This window comes from Neolamprologus brichardi, chromosome 16 (genome assembly GCF_056152115.1).
Source record: "Neolamprologus brichardi isolate AB-2024 chromosome 16, ASM5615211v1, whole genome shotgun sequence".
Lineage (NCBI taxonomy): Eukaryota > Metazoa > Chordata > Actinopteri > Cichliformes > Cichlidae > Neolamprologus > Neolamprologus brichardi.
The window spans coordinates 12123618-12145994 of record NC_142119.1 but is presented as its reverse complement, the minus strand read 5'-3'; the positions used below and the strand labels follow the sequence as shown (position 1 = coordinate 12145994).

Genomic DNA, 22377 nt, shown 5'->3' with positions numbered 1-22377 from the left:
CCAGGTAAACTCGCGACATTTTTAAACATTTTGTTGTTCAACAGCATCAAGACTGACGGAGTGTGTTTGAGATAAACTCACAAGTGTCACAGATGACACATTTGGCGTTTTTTTGCTGGTTTGTCGGTAGAAGCTCCTGAAACGCCACAGATCTGTTCGACCAAATCCACTTAATCTGCGACGCCAGTTAATCTGGAACACCGGTCAGTCTTGCGGGGAGGACGACGAGTTTTTGACCAGATGGACAATAATGAGTTAGTGTCACTGATATTGAAATTCCGCCGAAGATATACCTGCGGCGGCGCTTGAAGACGATAGAAGTATAGAGCCACAGGTGGAGAGACAGCCAGGCAAAAACTGAGCCGCAAAAGATCCGTAACAGAGTACTGGAGAAGAGCTGTCGTCGGGTGATGAAAAAAAAACAGATATTATTATTATTATTATTATTATTATTATTATTATTATTATTATTATTATTATTATTATTATTATTCCATAAAATGTTTTTCCCTAATGGTCCTCCATGCCCACAGGGCAGGGCTTTACTATGGGTGGGCGGTCTCTGCAGGGAGTGGGCTTGCCCGGCGCTTTTTAATCCAGATGCGCACCCTACGTTCGGTAGGGTGCGCATCTGGATCCAGAGCTGACACAACCAAGAGGTGAAAGAAGACACACCACCCAGCAACATGACTGCACCCAGCAACACCTACGATGTTATAGTGGTCGGCGCGGGCATATCAGGTAGGCTGCACGTCAGAAAACTTTAGTTTTGTGTTCAGGCTCCGCGGAAGAGCTGAGCAAATAAACTGATTAAAGCCAAAGCTCCGAGCAGAGCCGGTAGCGGTCAGATGCGCTTTGTGGAAGGTAACTACACAACTGTGGCCGTGAGCGAGTGGAAGAAGCTGTAGCCGTGTGTGTGTGTGTGTGTGTGTGTGTGTGCAGAGCTGAGAGTGACGGAGAGTTTTTTTTATTATTCGTAGTGTTTTTCTTCTTCTTCTTCCGTGAGGCTGCCTCCCCTCTCCTCCTCTCTCCAGCTCTTTCACCTCTGTATCACCGCAGTTGAGTAACAGCTGATCAACCAGCGCATACTTTGTGTTACATAAGAGGACGTGAGCTGCAGGGAGGGCCAGGAGTGAGGAAATAAATTAATAAAATACGCTATTAAATAAATAATTACATTTGTCATTAATTAATTAAAATTGAAATTAATTAATTAATTAAATAAATGTTTAAATAATTAATTAAATGCCCATTAATTTCATTCAAAACATTGAATAAATTATGTATTTATTAATTTCAAATTGTATTTAATTATTGACACATTTAATCAATTATTTAATGATGTATTTATTTAATTAATTTTGGCAGTCCTGACCCTGCAGCTGTCTTCATGAATTATTTTTATCTGCCAACCTCACCCATCAAACTCAGGGGGTGGGGTTCATGCTGTTCGAGTAAAAACCATTGCTTTGGCCTGCTGGCCAGTCTTTTTATTGGGCATTTCTCTAACTGAACTTGCCTTTAAATACCCTGTTTGTATGTCACCAAATACACTTTAAATATTTTTTTAGCTGAGAATGTAGAGGTTTAATCTTCAGATATCTGGTCGGTTTGTCAAGATAGAGCCTATTTGCAAAAGTGCTCCGATGATTTCGGAGATGTCTGCCCTGCCCAGTCTCACAGCAAAACCTGTGACATACCCATACTCCATATGCCAGAGGTCAGTGTATGACAAGCTGTTTATCTACTGTATACTCTGTGGTTGGTGAGCCAGTGCTCAGTGCTTTACTTGTTAGCTCTTCCTCCCCACATGATCAGCTGGTTGGCTGGTTTGTGATTTGTTGAGAACCTCAATCCCCCCTGCCCCCCTCTATTTTTTCCCCAGAGCTCTCTCAGTTCATTTGAAAAGCAAATGTTATGTAATTGTATTTAAGAGTTGTATGCCTACCAAAAAACTAATCACTGTAAATGCACAACGGAAAACAATTAAAGTGGGAATACCTGTTGATGGTATAACAGTGTCCCAACTAGCATAAGAGAAACCAGATTTACTTTAAAAATAAACAAAGAAGTTCAAATCTTTATGTTTCTTATAAGATTTTCCAAACGATCCTCTTGATCTGGTTTTGAGTGATCTAATAGAGCGCAAAAACAAGGTTTTTCTTTGAGAAGGGGATTTTTGGAAGCCTTTTTTGTCATTAATTTTAAAAGACCTTTAAAATCCCTGTGTGCCTTTTGCTATTGCCTTTTTTACAAGTATAGAAAGCACATATATTGCTTGAATCCTTATGTGTAAGTCCTGTTGGTGTCTCTGTCCTTCTGCAGGTTTGAGTGCTGCAAAGCTGTTGAAAGCCAGTGGGCTCGATCCTGTAGTGTTGGAAGCCAGAGACCGGGTTGGTGGTCGTACCTTCACTGTGCAGGTAAGGCAAAGAGTGTCAATACTACTGTAGGAGCGGCTCATAAAAGAGACAATCAGTAACAGTAATATAAATACTTTCCAGCTTTTTAATTTTACAACCAAGATGGTGTATCTATTGCTTTTAATGGGCATACAGAAAATAAATGACATTTATATTCAAGTCATTTATGAGCGTAGAAGTACAAACATAGATCAGTTAGCCTTTTCAGAAATATCTGTGACATTTCTTTCTTTCTTTTTTGTCATGATCTAATTGCGAGTATGTGTCTTTTAGAATAAAGAGGCAAAGTGGGTTGATCTAGGCGGTGCCTACATTGGACCGACACAGAACCGCATCCTCCGTCTGGCCAAAGAGTACGGCATAAAGACCTACAAAGTCAACGAGCAGGAGAACTTGGTGCATTATGTTAATGTGAGTGTCTTTTTTTTTATTGTAGATAATTTTCCACTCCAAGCTCTCTTGGTTTATGTTATCTCTGTGTAGTCCGTGACAGATCATGACATGTTCCAGATGTATTCTTCACTTTAAGTGATGGAGTAAATGATGACAGTGTTCAGAAGATGATGCACCATATCCTGAGTCTGACCCATTATCCAATAAAAAGGAAATCCAAGTCTCTGCTACCCCTCTGGCATCACGCAGTAGGCATGGCAACAAGGATCTTTATCAACATTTTTCAATTGCTACTTTCTGCTGCTGGCACATTTCCTGTCAGCTTCACTTTTGCATGAGCTAACAGAGCTAGCCTCTTTGCCATCAGCAGTAGAGTTTGAAGCATTTTTTGGGAATATTTTGTTTGCACGAAAAACAAATTTTTTACACACAAAGTAAAACATTGTTATCATCATTGTTCACTTGACTGTAATCTGCTAAATTAGCCACTCCCCCCACACACGGTCGTACAGAACATATATACTCAGTGGAGGAGCTTGTTAATGATCTCAAGACTAGGAACAGTCACCAAAAACACCAATGGTAACACACTGGTTGTAATGGTCTAAAATTAGAGAATAATGTGGCTCAGGAGGTAGAGCAGGTCATCTATTAATCAAAAGGTACGGGTACGTTAGACATGCTAAAGTGCTTTGAGCGTTCAAGTAGAATAGTAATGTGCTGTATAAGAACCACTCCATTTACCATATACCAAATCTTGCAGCACTCACAAGGTCTCCCAGCTCAAGAAGGCACATTTACAAACCCCTCTTAAGTTTGCCAGTGAACACCTAAAAAATTTAGAGAAGCCTTGGAAGAAAGTAATGTAATCAGATGAAAACAAAATCAAGCTCTTTGACAACAACTTAACCCACAGTGTTTGGAGGAGGAGAAGTGATGAGTATGACCTAAAGAACACAATCCCCACAGTCAGAGGTGGAAATATTGTGCTTTGGGCTGTTTTTCTGCTGTGGGTACAGGATGACTTCACCGTATAGAGGGGCCAATGGATTGGACTATGTGCCATAAAATCTTGGACAAGAGTCTTCTTCCATTGGCCAAAAAAACTGAAGATATGAATGAGTCTTCCAGCATGACAATGACCCAAAATATACCACCAAAGAAACATAGGAGTGGCCAACGAAGAAGAATGTTAAGTTCATTTCGCAGCTTAGCCACTCTCCAGACCAGACCTTTCTACCAGTCCTGTAGAAAATGTGCTGTGGGGGTCTTTAAAACCTAAAGCATTTAGAGATTTTCTGTAAAGAGGAGTGGGCCAAAATCACTCCTGAAATGTGTGCAAACCTAATGACCAACTACAAGAAATATCTTACCAAAGCTCACACCGAGCTCAGGGTTTTATTTGATTTGATTTTTTTTTTTTTTTGGGGGGGGGGGGGGGGGGGGGTTTGGACAGTGGTTTGGGGGAAAAATTAAATATCTGGAAATACTGGAAATGCCATCACTGTCACCCTTCACAGAGCGCTGAGCCATCTGGCTAACAGGAAGAGCTATGTGAGGATGCCCTTCATGGACTACAGCTCAACATTCAACTCTATAATCCCAGACATCCTTATCACCCAACTGAGAATAGAAAGGCTGCTCAGAGGGTAATTAATACTGCCAAAAAAATAATTGGCTGTCCTCTGCCACCCCTTCAGATCCCCCCTGCCACCTGTTCCTAGGTTCAAGCTCGGTAAACATTCTGGTAAAGAACCCCCAACAGTGTCTGCACTTCCTCCTTGTCCCAAGGAAGAAAAACCTGGACTAGAAGCTACTGCTGGGCTTCTACCGCTCCTCAGGGGAGGACGTGCTCTCTTACTGCCTGGTTGTCTGGTACACAAGGCCCACAACTGATAATAGAAGCGCTGCGCAGAGGGTTATTAATACTGTCAAAACAGTCATTGGCTGTCCTCTGCCGGATGATCTGATATCGTTGTGTTGGTGTTGCTCCCAGATCATCATGAAAATGTTGTTCCAGGTTTAACATTGCAAGTGACCAATCACATTGTTGTGACATTATTCTTTTGCGCGCCAAGCTATTCGTGCATTTATGAAATTCCAATGTTGCAAGGACAATATCAATTCTGCTTAACGTTTATTAAAGGGTTAGGGTCTGTTGATCGGCGAACAGAGGCGGTTTCTCACAGCTTAAGTACAGTTTTTTGTTTTACAGTGGTTTTCCCCGAAGTCGCAAAAGTCTGACGTCACAACATTCTGATTGGTCACTTGCAATGTTGATCCTGGAACAACATTTAGTATGATGATCTGGGAACAACACCAACACAACAATATCAGGTCGTGCGTCTTCTGCCACCCCCGAGTCCATCGCTAGATTCTCCTGCCTCAGACAAAAACAGGTGACCCCGCCTACCACCTGTTTGACCCTCCACCAATCAGGTCCCACATCCCAGACTCACAAACAGCTTCTACAACTTCTTCCCCTGGGCCATTTGGACTATTAACAAACACTACCCACCCCTACCCAACAAGTGTTATAATAGTCCAAGATGGACGTTAAGAGTCCTGCTCCCTCCCTGGGCCTGTTTTTCCATCTACTCGTGGCTGTAACTAATAGGAGTGCTATCCTAAAAATATATTTTGAAAATGACTGCACTATAATGATCTCCATTGCCCTGTGGGATGGGATCCTCAAATTATTTCCCTTTTACCAGCTGGTGGACTGAGCTTACCATTAAGCTGTGAGGGAAGTGGCCCCTATTGCTTTGGCTACCCTGTTATGGGTGTGGCAAAAATTAGGCCAAATGAAAGATTCTCAAGCCAGAACTTTTTAAACAGGAAAAAAACAACAACAAGAGAATAATCAGAATCTGAAAATTTCACAAAACACTTGATGCATCAAACACTGGAGGATAGCAAACAGGAACAGAGACATGAGACACAGACAGTCTGACAAAGAACAAAGAAAACACTATGACAACACAAAACAGATCTTGAACAGATCTTAGAATGCTATAATAATCACAGTGAAACCATCAGATAATGTAAAACTGTTTGCATTTTATATTGGCCAATAATGAATGCTCTGCAAGATAGAAATCCAAGAAATCTTTAGACTGACGTCAGAGGTGCTGTTTAGATATGATTTATTATCTTACACCTGGGAACCAATCCCTGCATCGGCAGTTCACAGCAATCAGTCTTTATTACCTATATTTTTATACCGTGTGTGTGTGTGTGTTTTACTACATTAGTGAAATTTTAAAATTGCTGTTGGTAAATTACAAACACCTTGACGGAGGCAGGTGAGGCCTGCAGTTCCAAAGTTCAGCTTTCCAAAAAATGTGGTTGATCACAGTAAATTCACGATTTAGGACATGGTAGGTTTGTTTAGCTTTTTCCTTACTAAATTAATGTATTAATTAATCGAATCTAATAATAATTTACTAAATTTTAAAACTAAATGTAGTTTAACAAATGAGAAATTAAGAAGAGCAAACATTTTCCCAGTACTGTATATTACAATAGGCAATAAAATAACTATTGATAATAGATGTTTGTTTCGAAGTCAGATTAGAGCGTACAATATAATTTGGGTAAAAGGCTAAGGGCAGTGATTAGCATTTTCTGTGGTTCTGTGAAATCTTTATCTTTAGAGTGTTGTCATAAAGTCCTCCTCTGCAGTACAGTCACCTTTGTCTTCAAGTAGCGTTCTTTGGTCCTCTGATTGAGGACACTTCCCTGCTTGCTGGTGTGGAAGCAGATGTTTCCATTTTTTGTTAATTTATTTTTTATTTATGCATCGCAAAATCACAACAACAATCGCCTCAAGGTGCCTTATATTGTAAGGTAGACCCTACAATAATACATGCAGACAAAAACCCAACAATCATATGAACCCCTATAAGAAAGCACTTTGGCGACAGTGGGAAGGAAAAGCTCCCTTTTTTCCTGAATGTTTTGAATGCAGAGAGGTCTGTTAACACATAGTGAATGAGAAAGGTGACTGAAAACGAAAAACTCACCTATTTCAGCATAACTAAGGTAGGATTCAGGATCACCTGGTCCAGCCCTAACTATATGCTTTAGCTAAAAGGAAAGTTTTAAACCTAGTCTTAAAAGTAGAGATAGTGTCTGTCTCTTGAATCCAAACTGGATGCTGGCTCCATAGAAGAGGGGCCTGAAAATGTAAGGCCCTGCCTCCCATTCTACTTTTAAATACTCTAGGAACAACAAGTAAGCCTGCAGTTTCACAGGAGTTACAGTATCCAGTGTCACACATAGTGAGGAGGCGAAGTTATTAACAGGATAATCGACCTCTGTTGGAGTAGCGTTCAGGTAGCTGCTCTGCTCTATGTTGGTACAGGGCATTGAAGATAACAGTGAGTGGATTATATTCTTAAACTTAGTTACAACACTTTCAGAAAGACATCTACTGTGATGAAGTCAACTCCCCACTGCTGTGTAATCAATTATTGTAAAAAGGAAATGATCAGACAGGAGAGGGTTTTCAGGAAACACTGTTAAATGTTCAGTTTTTATGCCATATGTTAAAACAAGATCTAGAGTGTGATTAAAGTGGTGGGTGGGTTCTTTTACGTTTTGAGAGAAGCCAATTGAGTCTAATAACAGATTAAATGTCATGTTGAAGCTGTCATTTTTAGCATCTACATGGATGTTAAAATCACCCACAATAATTATTTTATCTGAGCTGAGCACTAAATCAGATAAAAAGTCTGAGAAATCAGAGAGAAACTCTGGGTAAGGCCCAGGTGGACGATAGATAATTACAAATAAGACTGGTTTTTGAGTTTTGCAGCTGGGGTGGACAAAGCTAAGCATCAGGCTTTCAAATTAATTAAAAGTCTGTCTTGGTCTTTGGTTGACTAATAGGCTGGAGTGGAAACATGCTGCCACACCGCCCCCTCGGCCTGTGCTTTGAGGTTTCTGATAGTTAGAATGACTCGGGGGTGTTGATTCATCTAACATAATCATCCTGCTTTTAACCAGGTTTCTGTAGAGTAAATCATAAATTTGTTGATCAATTATTAAGTTGTGTACTAACAGAGACTTGGAAGAGAGAGACCTAATGTTCCACATTTCACTGTTTTACTCTTTGGTTGAGATGTGGATACTGTATTGTTCTTTATTTGTGATTTTTTATGTTTAAGTTGTTTATTGCTGGTTTTTAGTTTGTTTTTTGTCTGTTTGGGAGCTGACACAGTCTCTATGGAAATAGGTTTTTGGGGGATAACAGGAGGAGAGGAGCTGCAAAGAGGCGTGTAAGACTGCAACTCTGGATAGTCATATTTTGGGGGGTTCAATAAATTTGGCCAGATTTCTAGAAATGAGAGCTGCTCCATTCAAAGTGGGATGGATGCCGTCTGTCTTAACAAGAACAGGTTTCCTCCAGAAAGTTTCCCAATTATCTTTAGAGCCCACATAATCTTTTGGACACCACTCAGGCAGGCAGCAATTTAAGGATAACATGCAGCTAAACATGCACTCCTGGTCATTGCCAACATTGATTTGGCAAAGTTACACACCGATTCAATATTGATTTTAGTGACCTCCAATTGATGTAACTGGGTGTCATTACTCCCAGCGTGAATTATAATTTTACTTGTCTTCCCCTCTTCTTCTCTCCTCCTGTATTCGGTTGGCTGTGGTCACCATGGAGACAGACCTGTTGTTCTGTGCATGGGAGCAGCTACACATCATCAACGTCCCTCTCTGTCTGTCACTGACTTCTGTGTAACAGTAGAAAATAGACTGTGAATACTAAAAAACAAAGGTGCTATCGCCTTGCCTAGCTTGGAGTCACCGCACCTAGTACTCCGATTACCACTGTTACCTTCACCCTCCACATCTTCTCAAGCTCTTCCCTGAGCTCTTGGTATTTCTCAAGCTTCTTGTGTTCCTTCTTCCTGATGTTGCTGTCATATTAAATCGCTACATCTATCACTACGGCCGTCTCTGTCCGGTTGTCTGGTTGGTTTGCCACCACCATTTTGTCCGTCTGTATCTGGAAGTCCCACAGGATCTTAACCTCGAGACTTCCAGGTCATATTCGGCACAGATGTTTCTGTATACTATGCCGGCCACTTGGTTATGACGTTCCATGTATGTCCTGCCTGCTAGCATCTTGCACCCTGCTGTTATGTGCTGAATTGTCTCAGGGGCATCTTTACACAGCCTGCACCTGGGGTCTTGCCTGGGATGATAGAGCCCAGCCTCTATGCTTGTTCCTGTGTTGCCATGATTAGCGCCTCTGTGCTGTCTTTCAGTCCAGCTTTGTCCAGCCACTGTGGTACTGACACTAACTAGCCTCTAACCTCCTTCCTTGAGCTTAGCATACAACCTCAGGGCTTGAAGTTGGCTTCTAATGTTGTCCACCACATCCACATTGAGTTCCTGATAAAGACTCTTAGGGTCCTGTTGATCTTGTACAGGTCTAGGCATTCCAGTATCCAGCTGTGGGGCATTGAGTCATAGGCCTTCTTGTAATCAATCCAGGGAGTGCACAGGTTTGTCAGCCTGGTCTTGCAGTCTCGGCTGACTGCTCGGTCTACCAGTAGCTGGTGTTTTGCACCTCTGGTATTCTTGCCCGTCCCTTTCTGTGCATCGCTCATGTACTGACCCATGTGCCTGTTCATCTTAGCCGCCATGATGCCCAACAGGAGCTTCCATGTGGTACTGAGGCAGGTTATTGGCCGGTAGGTGGATGGGAACAATCCCTTCTGGGGGTCCTTGAGGATCAGGACCATCCGGCTTTCAGTTAGCCATTCCGGGTGTCTCTCGTCAACTAGCAGCGGGTTCATTTGTGCTTGTTGGTGTTGTTCTCAAATTGTTCCCCTGCCACTGAGAGCACACCTTGACCGGTTCTGTGTAGAACAGCTGGTGTTATTCTCCTGCATTCTATCTCTCTCATGTACCTCTTTAAGCAGCTGGCTAAGGCTGTGAGTCTTTGCTTGGCAGTTTCCAAGGCTTCAGGTATTGGACAACTTGCTGTACTTCTTAGGCACCTTCTTTGTCGCACCTTTCTGCAGCTCCAATAGTTGGCTAACCTCCCTCCGTGCTACCTTGATGCCTCCAGTCTCCTTCAATGCAGTAACAATGCAGTTACAGCTGCATTGTTTTACAATGAAATTAAGAACTAAACAATTTTGATATTCTATATTTGTATTTTTCCTTTGGCTCTATTACAGTGGTATTACATTACACAACACAATAAGTTAAGAGACTGTAAATAATAGGAGACATTATTAGTTTAAGCTGCAGCTGCAGCTGCAGACCAAGACAGTACAGTGTAAGTGTAAGTGTTATTCCAGAATTGTCTCTGAGCTGACAGCTCTGTGAGGCTTGGGCATTTCCACAAAGATGTATAGACAGTTTTTCTCTTTCAAGGAAGTTTGTGTTTAATAAGGTTTGAAATAAATGTTCCTGTCAAGCAAAACTCTCAGTACTCAAGCTCTCAAAAATCTCTCTAGCGTCATATGCTTGAGAGATTATTTGAGGTTGCATCAACACACATAAATGAATGTACTCATACCATTGTTATCCTCCACATAGCTAAGGGAACTTTGCTAGAAAGCAACAAAAATTAATCTCTAGTTACAATTGTGGTGTGGCAACACTTTAGTGGTTTTAAACCCATCGCATCTACCCCTGACTGTCACCTCTGTGTTTGTATGTCTTTGTGTGTGATTGAGAAATGCAGGAATAAACCAGACCAGGCATAAAAACTATGGCTTTAGATTATGGCTACTCTTATCACATTTAATGATTCAGTATCTTTGGTTCAGTTGTAAACATTGCACAAGCTATTACTCCACTTTCCCCACCACTCTTCAAACTGCTTTCACAGTCAGTTAGAGGTCAACTGAAACAAATCTTTAATGGCAAATGCTGAAATGTTGTTCTTTGAATGCTGCCATCATTAACCATTGCTTATAAAAGCTGTGCTTATTTGATGATTGAAGAATATTGTTTTGGTGATGATGGCCGCAATCATGTGTCCAACAGGGAAAGTCGTACCCATTCAAAGGCTCCTTGCCTCCCATGTGGAACCCCATCGCTTTGATGGACTTCAACAACCTCTTTAGAACAATGGATAAGATGGGCGAGGAGGTAAAGCAGTTCTCACTATTAATGAGTATTCTTATTAATACACATTATAGATTGGTTTACTGGACAGGTTGCACACCTGCTACATGCCTAACTCGTGCTGAACATCCTCCTGCATTTCAGATTCCCAGAGAGGCTCCCTGGAGAGCTCCCCATGCTGAGGAGTGGGACAAGATGACCATGCAGGAACTCTTTGAAAAACTCTGCTGGACCAGGTAACATGTTCAAAATGTTTCCCGTTTGTGCAGAGAATAGGTCTAGCTATTCATCCTGTTATCTCTGAACGTTTATATGCAGGGTAAAGTTGTATTGTTAAATCATGTGACACAAATGTTGAAGGTGGTCTCTAACTAAAGAAATGTCGTTTTATTTTCTAATATCTCATATGAGTCAGCGAGGCCGGCTGGTGGAGTGCTAGGTTATAAGCTAATGTTAGCAACCCCAGTTACTAAGGTTTCATGGGTGCAGCATTCTGCACAACAGACTTGGCATGAAATGCTAGAATTCCACTCACTGAAGCTGGAAGTCAAATGAACGCTCTTTGGTTAATTTTGGTTAATTGGCTAATTCCAATAAAATGATCTAAAAGGCTCCAACACCACAGTCACAGTTATAAGGTCCAGTTCAGTGACTCAAACTTGCAGAGGTGGAAATGGTTACAGCTTCCTGTGTCAGCACTAATAAGAATAATAATTCTCATCCCTGCAAAAACTTTGAAAACTGATGCTGAAGGTTGTAGCTATTTCATAGAGGTTTTTGGTGGAGAAGCTTCAGTATATGATGCACTGTGAGTGAGAATGTTTTTGATAATCTAATTACTGTGTAAATTTAAAATATGCAGCTTATAAAAGTAAATGACAACAGTCCTGCACTAATTAAATGATTGTACTGCTTCAGCGTTTGAATTAATCCTGTAATGTATCCTATATTAAACTAAAATAAAACTTTAGTTCAACTTTGAAACTGCTCAAATGTAGATTATGTGCAAGTCCCTGCTGGAAAAGTAGGACAAGCTAACAGAAATCCCTGACATGGTGATTTATTTGTGCTTTGTTCACACTCTTACAGAATATAAAAATTGTGACTGGGGTACATGCAGTATTTAAAGACTTCTTACCTTCCATGTAATCTCTCCCAGAACTGCTCGTCGCTTCGCCACACTGTTTGTCAACTTGATCGTGACCTCTGAACCCCACGAGGTGTCGGCTCTCTGGTTACTCTGGTACGTCAAACAGTGCGGAGGAATAATGAGGATATGCTCCACCACCAATGGAGGACAGGTATGTCCTCCTACTGATTACTGAATACCTACTGTTTGAAGTATTTACACATAGTCATCTTAAACATATGGATATGCAATTGGTATGCATTGCTTCGAGTGCAGCTGCACTCCTCCTGCAAAACGTGTCTTTAATCAAACAAGACAAGAAGAGGCTCACCTCGTTTCACCGCCCAGGACTGATTTAGGTTTAGCTCGTGCTTTCACAGCGACTGCTCGACAAATTCATCCAAATGCCACAGAGGAATACACACAATGTGTTTCTGGTCAGGGATGAGAGAGATGTTGGCACTAACCACATGGAAATGGTCAGCACTGATTTAGTTTTGTGTATCGGAGCTTTGACAGCCCAAACTTCTCTCCACCTCCTCACTTCATCATTCAACATTTGCTGGCCTGGCTTTATGAACGTGTTTCTTTTGAATTAAGATGCAGAAATTTGTAGTGAAGGAAATGAAGGTGGACTGAGGATAACCGGTGCGTATCATCAGGATAAATCAGGGGATTTTATCGGTTTCATTCCAAAATGGGAGTTTATTAGCCTTGCTGAGGGGTACCCAGTGGGGGATCAGAGTCACTTCCACCCAATATAAATAGAAACCAGTGTTGCTGCATCTGCTCTCCCTGTTGGTGCTCATTGAACTCTGCTCTCTTTGCGTTTCAAGGAGAGGAAGTTTGTAGGGGGTTCGAATCAGGTGAGTCAGTGCATGGCGAGGGAGCTGGGAGACCGAGTGAAGCTGCAGTCTCCAGTCTACAGGATCAACCAGACCGGAGACATGGTTGTGGTGGAGACCGTGGACAAGCAGACCTACAAGGTGAGATGAGTATATCACCAGTATTTCCTTTGAAGTACTATTCTTTAAGGACACTTTTTATGTTTTTCCTTACATATAATATTGAGCTGAAAGTGAGCATTTGAAGTCCATTCTAGTAAATATTCGAGGAGCTCGATTAATGTTTATTAATGGTATCTAGCACCAAATCATCTCATGGCACGCCGCACTAAATGGTCAAAGGGATTACAACAAGATGGAGAGAAACCCCTTTGAGCAGAACTTGGAAAAATTGAGGATAAAATAATGAGAGGAAAATAGAGGAAAGGCACTCAGAGCAACATGGAAGGTCCCTCAGCAGCATGGGCTTGTATCACAGAGAGGTGATTCTTAAACTTTACTCTAACGTTTTCCAATTTATGATACTTTGTACTTTTATGTCCCTGCATTTCAGAGGAAAATATCTAACTTAACTCACATTCATCTGTGTGATGGCTGCAAAGGGAGACATTTTAAAACAGGAAATAAATAAATATATGTGCAGATGTACGTACAATCCTGATTCTGAAAAAGTTGATGCTGTGTAAAAATGTCAAATAAAAATAATGTAATTATTTTCAATCTCATAAACGGAGCATAGAAAGTGCAAATGGATATTAGCTCATTTTGAACTTGATGGCAGCAACTGTTCTCCAAAATATTGCGATGGGGCCATGTTTAAGACAGTTTAGCATCGCCTCTCCTTTTAACACCTCCTCAGCAACTGAGGAGAGCAGGTAGTAAACCTTTGGGAGCAGGAAGTTGTCTCATTTATGTTTGATTATATATGTCAACAGTTCTGGCTCTCCGTCATATGTCTGTTTGTTTGTTTTTTTTTCCATTTCATAATGCTCCAAATTAGTGAAAGGTCTGGACTGCAGGCAGGCCGGTTCAACACCCCAACTCTATTACTTCTGCTGAAGCCTTTCTGTTGATTTCTCTGACCACAGAACATTTTCCACTTTGCCTCAGTCTGTTTAAAATGAGCTTTGGCCCAGAAATGATGGCGGTGTTTCACCATCATGTTCACATGATAGAGCTTTAACCTGTATTTGTGAACAGTACAGTGTTCATAGACAGTGATTTCCAGAAGTGTTCCCGAGCCCTCCCAGTGATTTCATGACAATCATGCCTGCTTTAGTGCAGTGATGCAGCAGGGCCCAAAGATCATGGGCATCCATTATTGATTTTCAGCCTTATCCTTTGCACACAGAAATTCCTCCAGATTCTTGGAATGTTTTGATGATATTATTCTTTTCAGTTTGATGTTGAGGAACATTTTTCTGAAATTGCTCCACAATTTGTAGAAACAGTTTTGGGGTTTTTTGCAGAGCATCTCTGAGATGCTCTTTTTATAGCTGATCATGTCACTTTGAGACATGTCACTGCCATCAAATTCAAAGTGAGCTTTTTGTTTCTGTAAATGATAAAAGTAGATTTCTGATACTTTTCTGTATATGTGAATAAAAGATGGCTGCATTTTGTTTTCATTTACAGTTTACACAATGTCACAACTTTTCTGAAACTGGGTTTGTAGACACAATTGATTAGTTCAGTCCAGTGGTTCCCAACCTTCAAATGGCCCACAAAACAAATAGTCAGAATGACTTTGCTTATATGGATACATCACCGTTAACGAGCTGATAAGATAATGAATAATGACGCTGCTCTTATGTTTCAGTAGATTGTGAATGCAGGACTTTCCTTTTACTGTTTTCCTGTTACTGCAGCCATGTTTCAAATAACTGTTATAGTGTTTGTTTGATTTTATTATGTATTAGGAAATGAAACAGATACTATATTTATACACTACATAATGTGAGATGATGCAGTCTGAATATGAAACATCCATGTACCTGTAAAACAGTAACTCCTTCACAGTGTTACTCACAAACTTCACTGGCACTGCTGCTCTTTGGCTGCCATCTACTGGCTGCTTGGAAAAAAGCAGTTAAAATGTACATGATCTGTGTTACTTTGTTGATTAGGTGGATTGTTTTCATTTATTTGTTTATTTATAAGGAACCCCATTAGCTTCCACAACAGTGGTTGCTAGTCTTCCTGGGGCCCAAACCATCGAATACCACCAAATAAAATGTTACACAATGAGTTGGATGCAGAATGTCCACATAATTTGGCTCTTACATCCACAATAAGGTTTTACAATTCTGAAAATGTAAACATGTAAATATTAAAAATTATAAAACAAACAAACAAAAAAAAACACTCAAATAATACACAATTTCCATTACAAGTGACATTACCCTCTTACAATTTTTACAAATAAATTAAAAACTGCTTAAATAGGCTTTTAGGTGATTTTTAAAATTATGAATAGAAGCCAATTCTCTAATTGCATAAGGCAACTTATTCCACTGAAAAGATGCTCTAAATATAACAGAGTTTTTCAAAAAGTTACTTTTAACTCGAGGAGTTACTAAATTGTGGTTAGTTGAGAATCTTGTAGCATGATTATGTATTTCATCTGGATACTGCAACTGAGCATAAAAAAAGCATGGTGTGTTTACCAGTATTGCTTTCTTTAAAAATACAAGTAAGCCATAGTATAATTTAGCTTGTACAGAAAGCCAAGAAAGTTTATGGTCAGATGGTCCATTGTAATGAATTATGGGACAGCGTTTTCTTCTCTCTTTGCATAAAGGATAGTCCAGTGTATCCTATATTAAAGGAAGCATTGAAGCCCCTTTCCTTAGTATTTGGAGAATTGCAACATCTCTTACTATGGCTGATGACTACCATGCAGATACTTCTGGGTCACATCTTTCAGTTATAAACGGACTATTGGAACACACTGTGTACTGTCTCTGTCTCTGTGTTAGGCCAAGTATGTGATCGTGGCCACACCACCTGCTTTGAATCTGAAGATGCACTTCAACCCTGAGCTGCCCCCACTGAGGAACCAGCTGATCAACCGTGTTCCCATGGGCTCTATCATAAAGTGCATGGTCTACTACAGAGAGAACTTCTGGAGGAAAAAGGGTACGCAGGAAGTGAAAACACAGAGCGAATGCTGTTCAAGATGATGCCATTTCTAACATTTTATTTTGTTACCAGGTTACTGCGGCAGCATGGTGATAGAGGAGGAGGGCGCTCCCATCGGCTTCACCCTGGATGACACAAAGCCTGATGGGACTGTACCTTGTATTATGGGGTTGGTACAGAGCTTCAAACAGTTCTCTGTAATTGTGTATATTGATTCCATATTGTACACTACATCGCCAAAAATATTTACCTGCTGCAGGACAGCTTTCAGACCTGAGTTATAAGATTGGTTGGCAAGTGGTTACTGGAGTTTGCCAGTTAGCGTTAAGTGATATCAGCAGCCCCAAAGAAGTATACAATGCTGCACCATGATGAGTGCTTTAGTCAGTTTGAAATACACATTTCTTTCACTAGTGATTATCAGAGGGTTACTGACTTGCCTGTAGGCTTGTGTCTCAGCTTTACCATCTGACTCTGCCCTAGTATTCTCGCATGAGCTCCTACAATTATTTCCATACAGTGTAGGATTTGTGCTTGAATGGAGCTAAACACAAGTGATAAAGTCATCCAACCAGCCACACATGCTCATGTAGTGTTTTCTCTTCATTCTCCCCCCAGATTCATCCTTGCCCACAAGTGCAGAAAGCTCTCAAGCCTGTCCAAGGAAGAAAGGTAGACACCAGTGGACAGAGATGGAAAAAAATTCTCACAAGCTGTGAGATCAGTTTAATCCCAACTCCTGTGTTGTTGTGTTTAGGTTGAGGAGGATCTGTGAGATCTACTCCAAAGTGCTGGGCACAGATGAGGCTTTGCATGTGAGTTTGGGTGCAGAGTGGTACACAGTCATGTGGATACTGTAGAATCGCTTGACTGACTGCTCATGTGCCTGCTTGTTTCCTGCAGCCGGTGCACTATGAGGAGAAGAACTGGTGTGAAGAGGAGTACTCTGGAGGCTGCTACACAGCCTATTTCCCCCCAGGAATCCTTACTCAGTTTGGCAGGTGAGTCTCTCTCTCTCACATGTGTACAAACACAAAAAAATAAACATAAATATGAAAGTGTGATCTTTTCATTTCAATTGACTTCCTAATTTATTTGAATGTGTCAGCTGCTGAATATTAATGGCTAATGTATTGTAGCAGGCTCAACCGGACAACTCGCCTAAAGAAGGCCCTTGAACATTTGAAAGACTTTGTGTGGGGTGATGGGGTTGTTGGGGATGACTGACCCCTTCAGGTGCGGGCTATGTAGAGGGCTAGGGGGAGGGGCCGCTGGCCCAAGGGCTTATAGGTCTATACCTGATGTTAATGTTTCTAAGTTGTAACATTATAACGGCTGCTACAGTTAACATGTGTTGATTTGTCATTGCTGTTGTTAGTATGTAACATTACTGTAGCTGTGTGTTCTGTGCTTAGCGTGGCTGGCAGAGCACTGTGATTTTGAGCACTTCTCTCTATTGCTTTGTGTGAAAGGGCATTCCTAATAAAAGGCTGTGCTTCCTGTAGCTTAGCGTTGAGGCTAGCGCAGGAACAGCAGGTTGAAACAGAAGTCTCTGTCTCCTACTTCGCCTGAGCTCACCACAATATGTTTCAGCATGATTTGCACTTATTTCTGCAAATCAGCACCACTTGTACTACATAAAATGATCCTGCCTGCACGGTTCCAGAGGGGACTCACTGAGATCACAACACTTTGTGTGGCACGGATAATTATGTTTACCACACAAGCAATACTGTGATCTCATAATTAATCTTTTTTAAAGAAAGAAACTGGTCCTGTTGGAGGCATTCTTAACTGAATGGTGTTGTTGCTGCATTTCATGGGTTTTATTGGAGTGTGAACAAATGAATGCATTTTCAGTACAGCAGGACGTGTCCCCAGGATTTGCCCATTAAATCTATAGCTGTACACACACACAAAACACAATCCAGTGCCGTGGCTGTTTGCAGGTATCTGATAGATTGACACTGGTTTCATTTATTAGTCGAAGCTGCTTGTTGTACAGATCCTGGTGCATATGTTCACTATTAGAGTTTTGTTAACCTCCATATGAAAATCTGAAACTCCTTGTTAATCGTCATGGGAACCATATTTCATGTCTAAATGTCCTCACCAGATGTGCAAATGTGTTCTCACTCACAATGAAAAGTAAGCTGGAGTTGGGAACCTAACATTGTGCTTTTTAATACAGAGTAACTGTTTCACATACCGGGTGGCCCTGCAAGAAATAGAGTTAAAGCAAAAGTCCTTTCTTTGGTTCTTTAACGTTGAGCACAGTGGGGGTGGGAAGATTAATCCAAAGGAAATTCACTTTATGTGTTATATAATCCCATATTGCACTTATTCAGGTGAGATGATATTCTTAAATGAAATAAATCAGTACAATGCTGGTGCATACATTAAAAATAAAACGGTGTTTAAAACCTGTAAACCAGTTTAACCTCTGAAGCCTCTCCTGTTTCTCTCTTTTTTTCTCTTCAGACTGCTGAGAGAGCCGGTGGGCAAGTTGTACTTTGCGGGCACAGAGACGGCCACCGAATGGAGTGGCTACATGGAGGGGGCCGTACAAGCTGGAGAGAGAGCAGCCAGAGAGGTCAGAGAGCATTTAAGTACCTGCTTTTCACTGCTACGTGTTAGCAAATACCAGTTCTTACCAGTTTAAACACCCTTGGAGGCAGGTTACTTATATATACCAGGTGGAAAGCACTTAAATCATGCAGCTGGCACACCTATTAGTCACACCTCAGCCTGCTCCTGGTGTTGTGGATGCTCAGCCAGCAGTGCTGGGGGGTCAGCTGATATCAAATCGTGACATCCTCCCTTCTCATTTATGTCTGAGCACAGCTGACTGAAACAAACCATAGAATCAAAATGGTCCTCCCCACTCAGTCTTCTAAATCTCTCTTTAAGACACTCGCCTGCTGCTTGCAGTTTGTCCTTCTTCCAAGGCATTAACATTAGATTTGGTTTCCTAAGATACTCCCCCATGTGTTCATGTTTCTCCATGTTTCTTAGCTCTGGCTCTGCAGCAGAGTAGGTCAGTTACAGTAAAGGCCAGTCAGGTCCGAGTAGATTATCTGAGTGCATTAAACATAAACATACACTTATTCTTCTTTTTATTACTTAAGTTAAGTTGCTGTGTCGTGTTGTGTTGTATGTAATGCCAATGTGGGACAGTTCCCCAATTTCATTGTGCTATTGTACTATGTATGACTGTGCAATGATAATAAAGAGTTATCTTATTAACATCACCCAGACTCAAAAATGTGTATCATGTTTAAAATTTAGACTGTATTTTGATCCTTTTGAAGTCTTTGACTGACACCACCAATGTCTTTTCGCAGGTCATGTGTGCGATGGGTAAACTCCAACCTAATCAGATCTGGCAACCTGAGCCTGAGAATGATGTAAGAGAAGTCTTTATGCACCAATTACAAGTTGGCTTTTGATTTAAAAAAATGAACCAAAACACTTTTTACCATAAATGATACTGTGAAAAAGATCATCCTGTAACAAATGAGGAAAAAAACTACCAGGCAAGACCATAATGTTTCTTGGGGTTGTAAACCAAGAGAGGTCATTTTCTCCCTCGCTTTCTATACAATCATTTGCAAGCAGAAGAGTTGCCCCCTGCTGGTCATGTAAAAAAAATGCAGGTTTAAGACACCTATGCATTGTTTACACATTTTGGACCCAAGATTACATAAGTTGTATATTGCCAAATCATCTATCAAGTATCTAGTTAATATCATGCACATGAAAAAGGCAGATATCTGATATCATCATTCCCTCCGTTCTGCAGGAAATCCGGGCACTCCCATTTGTTACCACCTTCTGGGAGAGAAACCTGCCTTCGGTTGATGGTTTCCTCAAATTCTTAGGAGTCTCCACATTCCTGTCTGCTGCCGCCGCAGCTGGCTTGGTAGCCTACAAGAAGGGCATCATCCCCCGGAGTTAAACCACCCTGTCGTCTCACTCCTCCACATCTCAAGGGAACACGTCTCAATAGACACTTGTGTACTTCCAGTGCACTACTTTATGGGCCCAAACTACAGAGTAGTGACCTACACAGGGTATACATTGTTTTTGAGAAACACCGTGATGTAAGAAGGACTGCTCAGCTCATGCAGAAACACTAACACACTGTTACTCTGTCCACAAATGAAAGAGAGAATGAAGCAAGTGAGAAGGGCTGACTGAAAGGTGTTTGAGAGGAGTGACGAAAGCCTAACTTCAGTTTAAAACATGCAGACTCAGATTGTGAAACCAATGAAGGAAAAAAGATCAGAATCAGTTCGTAAGGGGAAATCTTCTCTGTCACTATTACTATCCCATACAATGCCAATGAAATCCACTGTGTCGATTATATGTGAGTTTATAAAAGTCGCCATGCTTACTGTGTGTATGAGCCTCGTCTGTGTCGCATGCTTCGGTGAGCATGCATTCGTGAGCGCGTGGTCATCAAAGTTTCCGTACAAAGTGTGCGAGCGCGTGTGCGTGAGTTTCCACTGTGTGTCTAATCTGCTGGTCTTAGGTGCTGATTTATTCTGGCCAAGCAGCCGTAGCTGTTTGATGAAATCCAGTGACTTCAGAAGAGAAAAGAGTCAGTATAGTGACACTGTCCACATAGAAAATCAGAGAGGAGGTTCAAGGACAAGTGGGGGGAGGGGCTTTTTCTGTCAGCAAATCCCATGAAAACACAAATGAATAGTGAATTTTTGCATTGTCTTTGTAGCTAAAGCCAGATGTGAGTCGCAACCCTAAACTGAGTTGGTGCCGCGTGAAATGGGTTTTGTTGTTTCTCTTAAATTTAAATTTTATTTACATCCCAAAGTGCAAATTATGTGCCCTAATATGAAATTACTGAATTCATATAGCTAATTGTCTCCTTCATGGTAACTCCTTTCATATAAATCCTCTGTTTAAACTATAGTAAGTCTTAGGTATCAGCAAACACAGGCTACCAAATATGGCCACCAAAAATTAAGACGGTGCCAGGTAAGTACTGAACCCATAAATTTAATTGGTAATCCATAAACTAATGGTGACAATAATGATTATTATAAAGAATAATTAAACACTTCTCAGTTATAGTTCCTTGTTGTTTCTTTACGCCCTTGTATAAATCGACCAGGAGTGACCTTGAATGCTTCAGGCTTATAGAACAAAACGACTGGTGTGCATCAGAAGTTAGTGCGGATGGTCTCTCCCTGTGCAACTAGACTTAGAAAAACCCAGAAACTGTTCTTATTGTCTTCAAACCACAACTTTATTGATATATGCCGAGGTGTCAAAACTCATCATCAAGACTACAAAGGGGATGTTGTCAGTGTCGTTAGCAGTCATTCGTCCTGCTAAAATCATTTGTCGGGGGTGTAGATATGAAAGCCAACCTTCTGCACAGTCCTCTGTGTGCAGCTCTTTATGCCCACTACAAGAAATACGCTGTTCTTGTCCCAAAGATGCTTGTGAGTGTAGTTTATCTGTTGTGCCTTAATGGAAATTGTAATGTTTTTGTCATTTTATCGCAAGTGCCTATGACTCTGACTCTGACACTCTCAGCCCTCATCCCTCTTGTAAGTTCCCCTTACCTGAGTTATGTCCTCACTACAAACTTGACTCAGGTAAAGCCGGGTGTAAAAACACAGCATCAGAGCTCAGACTGTTGAGGTGATCCCTCTGCTTATGTCTGTGTCCGTGTGTGCTTTGTGTTGTGCCTGCAGCGCTTCTTCCCTCGTTGTGGTGTCCCTCTCCCGTCTGACCCTCAGTCCCAGTGCAGGTTTTATGCGCAGTTCTAGAAGTAATGATTGAATAATAATGTCACTTTTTTGAACATTCACTAAAAGTGTTTGAGTTTATGGTTGGCTGAACAAACAAAAGCCAGTAATTCCATCCACCCTGTAGAAAAACAACAACAAAAAACTAGAGCACTCACAACAAACCATCAGCAGACGTGATGCAGCGTTATTCATTATGGGGTTTTTCTGGAGATACCCCCCCCTTCCTTTGTCCCTCTGTGTATATGAGCCTTCTTAACTATTCCTGTGACCTGCTCTTTGATGTCTTTGATTCCTCATACAAAGCTGGTGATATTTAACAAAATGTGAAATAAATCTTTTACTCGCCTTAACCTGATTTATTCTGGTGTCGTGTGTGTATTATAAGTGTCATTATGTCGACTCAGAGCAGAGCTACAGTCCAAAGGAGTGAAAACAGTGGTGTAATAGTTAAGAAAAATGTGGAGAAAAAATCATTAAAAGCTAGTCCAGTGCCCAATGTGCCCAGGAAGAATAAAAAGGACACTGTGTCATTTGTAAATAAAACCAGAATCCAATGATTTGCA

At 41.1% G+C, this 22377-nt stretch overlaps 1 protein-coding gene across 1 annotated transcript; it reads left to right on the top strand.

The window, feature by feature from the left end:
• The first annotated feature begins 580 nt into the window (after positions 1–580).
• Positions 581–22169, top strand: maoa (monoamine oxidase a). Its single transcript, XM_087829723.1, has 15 exons — positions 581–741; positions 2326–2420; positions 2694–2831; positions 10839–10943; positions 11064–11155; positions 12079–12220; positions 12885–13034; positions 15872–16031; positions 16107–16203; positions 16653–16706; positions 16792–16849; positions 16938–17035; positions 18516–18627; positions 19379–19441; positions 19837–22169. Exons 1-15 carry the CDS (start codon positions 687–689, stop codon positions 19990–19992), a joined length of 1575 nt encoding a protein of 524 aa, XP_087685849.1. The 5' UTR covers positions 581–686; the 3' UTR covers positions 19993–22169.
• The last annotated feature ends 208 nt before the right edge of the window (positions 22170–22377 follow it).